The 5,948-nt window shown below is 39.1% G+C and overlaps 1 protein-coding gene across 1 annotated transcript; it reads left to right on the top strand.

The window, feature by feature from the left end:
* Nucleotides 1-2,043: 2,043 nt before the first annotated feature.
* Nucleotides 2,044-5,123, top strand: LOC308689269 (SE-cephalotoxin-like; the record flags this gene model as incomplete). Its single annotated transcript, XM_081362922.1, is given in 6 exon segments — nucleotides 2,044-2,202; nucleotides 2,206-2,953; nucleotides 2,956-3,653; nucleotides 3,657-4,544; nucleotides 4,692-4,803; nucleotides 5,101-5,123. Coding segments are annotated over 6 exon segments (2,628 nt in total).
* Between the last annotated feature and the right edge of the window lie 825 nt (nucleotides 5,124-5,948).

Raw genomic sequence — 5,948 nt, 5'->3', positions numbered from 1 at the left:
CATACGTTCATGACCTCAAGGCTAGATTATTGTAATGCTCTACTGGGTGGTTGCCCTGCACGCTTAATAAACAAACTACAGCTAGTTCAAAACGCAGCAGCTCGAGTTCTTACCAGAACCAGGAAGTGTGACCATATTAGCCCGGTTCTGTCAACACTGCATTGGCTCCCTATTAAACATCGTATAAATTTTTAAATATTGCTGATCACTTACAAAGCACTAAATGGTTTAGCTCCGCAGTACTTGAGCGAGCTCTTAACGCATTATAGTCCTTCACGTCTATTGCGATCTCAAAATTCCTGCCAGTTGATAATACCTAGAATATCAAAATCGACTGCTGGCGGTAGATCCTTCTCCTATTTAGCACAAAAACTTTGGAACAGTCTTCCTACCATTGTCCGGGAAGCAGACACACTCTGTCAGTTCAAAGCTAGACTGAAAACACATCTCTTTGACCTAGCATACACATAACACATTATAGACTTCTATAATTAAATGTTAGGCTGCATAGATTAGGTCAGCCGGAACCGGGAACACTTCCCATAAATCCTGATGTACTCTTTACATCATAGGAAGAATGGCATCTACGCTAATTTTAGTGTTTTTGTTTATCCCGAGGTTTTCCCGCAGCCTGCCGGATCCAGGCTGTATCCAGATCTGATGAAGGACTTGTGCCTGTACCCGATGTCATAGCAGGGTGCTAAAGTGCCAACTAGTTTCTCCTTATGGAGGATCCCTTTACCACTCTACAGATAAAGCGTTGTCGGGAAAATTCGGTTCGCGTATCTACCCCGAAGTGATAAAATTCTGTATCAAAAATGTTAAGGCCAGACAAGTAGTTTTTTTAAGGCTTGGTTTGTAGGGAATTATATATATTCATAAATATAATATATTCATACATATATTCAAACGCGCATACCAATAGACTGAACTCGTAATACGCATGTGCACATCAGCGTTCTCACAGGTTTCGCGTTTAAAGTCTGTGTAGAGTTTCCTGTTAAAATGGTGTCGTGTTAGCGGCCCCTAAGTTAATAACTAATGATCGTTGCGACGGAAGTGAATCAATCAAATTAACTTTAGCTGGAAAATAACTTTATTCAAGAACTGCTATAAAGCCAAAACAACCTCTGTTACTTTAAACTATCCTTGTATCTCTGTAAAGCCGCTTTGGAACAATCTACATTGTTAAAAGCGCTAAATAAATGAAGATGACTTGACTTGACAGCAAGAAGAGCATTTTGAATACTTAGGGAAATAATTCCCTTCCACTGCCGTAACATCTGGACGACATAAAACTCTCTCAAACTCTCACCACAAAATGCGCATGCGCAGGCAAAACTGCTGTGGGGTAAAACTGTGGCTCTGCGGCTCTGCAGTCAGACCCTTCTCATAAAAGCCTAAATTCAATCATATAAAGCGATCAAGTCTTTTCAGAAATGTTGGACTAAACTGCTCAATTCATATGGATTAGTTTTACGATCTCTTTATGAATTTTCTGAAGTACCAAAGTGGTAGTTGTGTACAGTAGCTGTCAATGGTGGGACAGAAAGCTCTTGTATTTCATCAAAAATATCTTGTTTTGCGAAGATGAATGAGTACGGGTTTGGAACGACATGAGGGTGAGTAATTAATGACAGAATTTTCATTTTTGGGTGAACCATCCCTTTAAGAAAAAATACTTGGAGGAACTGTCTTCCTCTGGGAGCAGATATTACACTAACTGTACATATCAAGTTACATAATGCGTTATACAATGATTTATGTTTATTTTCTACCAAATCAAACCGACAGCTCTGAATGTAAATCATTATTGAATGTTTACCTTAGTGATTTGGGGTAAATCAAGAAGACATTTCTTATGTACTGGCTCAATAAAATAACAAATCATTTAGTGCAGTAGTATAGTAGTGCAGCTTTAACAGGAAAGAATGGACAGTGTGTGGCATTATAAGCAGATTGTGAATTAAATGACACCAGGCCACACATTCAATGCTTCTAATTACACATTCAATGCGTCCTTTTTTAACAGGTTAAGCTATCATGGCTACTGGGAAGACTTTCTTCGCCATCCTTTATCTGCTTCTATACAGCTGCTTCAGCACAGCTGAAATTGGCATTGAACAAGTCAGTCAAGTGGAGAAGGGCATGTCATTGTCTAAAGATTTTCTCCAAGGTCTCAGTGATGTGGCTGATTTTCTTTAAAAAAAAAAAGAAGATAAAACTGGTGATTCACTCGTGAAAGTCCTCAACATGTTTGGTTCTCTTGGCAAAGTTGCAGCAAGTTTCGGCTTTATCGGGGCATTAATTAGCTTCATCTTCGCATTCATTCCACAATCGGATCCAATGCTTGAGTTCATGAAGGAACAATTTGCAGAGGTCAACCGTAAACTCGACTCTCTCTCTCTTCAAATTTCAACCCTACAAAGAGAAATGGAATGGACAAACTATGCAAGCAGCTATGGAAAAGATGAGAATGTTGTCAAGAACTCCTGGGCCAAGTTAACAGAATTCATAAAGACTGCTCCTGATGCCTCCACACAGGAAGAGAAGACCAGACTGGCTGAGAGGTTCACCACTTTCTATGAAAACACTGGCACAGAGAACAGTGTTGCTAATTTATACAGATACATCACTGAGAACAATCCTGTCAGCTTGAATAAGAATCTCTTACAGCTCATCATTGAGAAATCCAATGGTGATTTTAATGTCCTAGTGCAATACACCACCTACTTCACCACTCTGATGGTTTCAGGACTAAAGTTAAATGTGTTTTATTACAAACTAAAGGGCTATGATGGTAAATTAAAGGCTCAAGAAGCAGTCACACAACTGTCCAACACTTTATCAGCCATACAGGATGCCTTGATTGAGTGTGCTGATGACTTTGAAAAATGGGCTCTTAAGGACGCTAATAAACTTAGCAAACAACGATTCTCAAGTAGCGAAAAGATGATACAGATATTAAGAATCATTTGGAGAGCAAGTTCCACTGGTTTAAATGGATAGTAATCACCCACTCAAACGATGTTCAAAATGAGTTTACCTTTGGACAGTCAATTAACATTGATGCTCAAGAAAAGACATCAGTTCACATAATTCTTCAAGATAAGGTCTCTGCTCTTGATCAAAACATTAAGAGCAACATTAAATCTAGTTCGCAAAAAGAAATGGCAATTTTGAGCATAACCCTGCAGTGTGTAACAATGAAGGAAGAGCTGCTCCAGAGGTTTGGTGCTAAAGTTATCAACCAAATACAGTTTCTTCATGCTGTTAAAAAACCATCAGATTATGCACAGACAGATGTGGCGGATATTGAGCTGAGCTGTAAACCAGCAATTGTCCCCCTTAGAGACTTTAATATCTTCCTCAGAGGAAATATTGTGAAGCCTCCTTGCTCAGACGTGAATTGTAATCATGGAGAATGTAAACCCATCAAAGACACCACACAAGTATTCTGCAAGTGCAATAAGATGTTCCATGGTCCAGCCTGTGAGGAAAGCATCCAAAATATTATTGACTATGCAGCTCTTGAAGGTGAAATCGATGGTATGATCTATAAGCCAGTCCCTGATCTGACAGCAATTTATTTTAGTGTCAAGGAGCTCAAAGACTACACTAAAGAAATAGTTGAGTCTGTCCGACATGACATCTAGTGGACACAAATCTTTGTGAAGTACAGCAGTGTGATTCAGAAGTTTAGCTACATCAATGCATTACATTCATATCTCAAAAACAGTAAATTAACCCAACGCCACTATGTTTCTGAAGTTGGAGCTCAGTTCACAGGTGGAAACTCTTTTCAATTTTATCTCACAGACTTCAACCACATGATGATGGGCACTGGATTTGGAGACAAACACAACATTCTGGATATTTTTCGCAAGTCACTGATCCAGGACTCACAAAGCCAGTCTGGTGAGCCAGTAGAGTGCACAAAATACTACAGTAACCAGATTGATTATTTTGTGCGCTACATGTTTGCCCTTGAAAAGGAAGCTGTTTTAGCTTGGTCAAAATATCAACTGATCACTGCAAAATCAGAGAACATTGAGTTTGTTGAGAATTTTTTTCAGGATTATGTCTCACAGCAGTGGAGACTCTTCAATAAAAATGGATGTGGCCCTCTAAAGGCTGGGGATCTTCAGAACAACCACTGCGAGAAGAACTACCACAGCACAGCACAGCAGCAGGTGAAAATGAAATGTATTAGATTATACAAGCCCTTCCCCGAGATAGTGGTGTGCCCTGGTGGGCAGTGGAGTGCCCTACCTGTGTGCTACGCTGAGCAGGTAAACGGGCGAGTTGAGTGCAAATCTGAAGGTGGAGCCACTCTCTGCAAGGCCTCGTGCTCACCTGGCTGGGGCTCCGCCACACACCCTCTGCCAGCTGAGTACAAATGCTCACAGCCGCCCTGTTCATCCTTCATACCACACAAGTGTAATGACTGCACACAAAACAGTGTTTGTAAGGACAATGAGGTCTGCAATGGCACCTTTGGCACATGTCGTGACGGAAACCGTATTTGGGAAAAAAGCTATGAGGTAACTCAGTACAGTGCATTATATTTATATTTTAAACACTACAGATAACAAACACATGCAGTACAGTTAAGTAGATGTCTGTAGTCAAGGAGATTCACCTCTATCTTATTTCTTCTGAACTTAAATTACTGTGTTAATAATCTGCAGGTTCTTGTTGATCCATGTGGAGGGCGTGGTTGGAAGTGGACGGAGGGGGCACAAGAGGACATGGTCTTGTATGACACATCAAAGAGGTTTCAGGGACTCAAATACTACGTGTGTAGGTTAGTGCCAATACAAATACAATTTATAATGCTCATCTTGGAGAGAAAAAAGTTGTATTGAGATTACAATGTCACTTTGTGCACGTCTGTGATGGTGTTCTAATGTGCTCTTTGTCACCCGAATAGTATTAAACATTAAAATTTGATGTGAATGAGGAGAACATTTCCAACTGTAATTCTTATGTTTTTATTGTCACTCTGACTGCATACTTCTATCCTTCACAGCCTTGTTATCTTTCGCATTAAAAAATAAAATATAGCATCAACCTGTCTCTTTTGTACATCATTCACAGCAGCAGTGGTGGTTCTAGCTTGATTGGCGCCCTCGGTGAACCACCCCTTCTGCCACTCCTCACTCCACGATGGGAAACAAATGAAAACACACACACACACATGCATTACACCATTTTCAGGCTTGACTAATGTTGTATGTAATGTAATGTTGTAACATAATTGCGAGATTATGATACTTTAGTACAAAATATGCTAAAATGTTAAATTGTTGTTATAATAATAATTTTATAATGTCTAAACATTACTTATTTTATCTAAATTAAAAACTTGGGAATGGTATATGAGCCATTGATTAAACCTCTGCTGCCATCTAATGGCTGTAGTTGAAAATTCATTTAATTTTTATTTTGAAAGTGTTTGTTTTCCAGTAGATTGCAGCAATCTACCACTAAACCATGGCACATTTTTCATGTTATTACCATGAATGAAATAGAGAAATGTAGATCCTCTTTAAAGGTTTTTTTTTTTTTTTTTTTTGCTATTTTATATACATGTAGGCTATATATTTTAAATATTACAAATTGAGGCAGATAAAAAATGATCATAAATACCCCAAAACTGCTGTCATGATTGCTAGCGGAGAAATGGGTGGATCCAAATGCAGCAACAGTACTCAGGGCAGCCCAAATCATCGTCATCCATGCAAGTGTCAAAGTTATAATAATTAGAATCGTAGTCGTCCATGCCAGTGTCGAAAACCATTTGATCCATCAGAATAACAATAAAACAAAACAAGCAAGAACAAAAACGAGAACAGACCTTAGTGTAGACGAGTGACATACAATAATGACTCCGTGACATGAACTAACACAACAGGGTATTTATGCACAGACACTAACAACATAAA

The sequence above is a fragment of the Scardinius erythrophthalmus genome, assembly GCF_964197995.2.
Source record: "Scardinius erythrophthalmus genome assembly, chromosome: 4".
NCBI classification, from domain to species: Eukaryota; Metazoa; Chordata; class Actinopteri; order Cypriniformes; family Leuciscidae; genus Scardinius; species Scardinius erythrophthalmus.
This window is presented reverse-complemented; position numbering and strand designations above follow the sequence as displayed.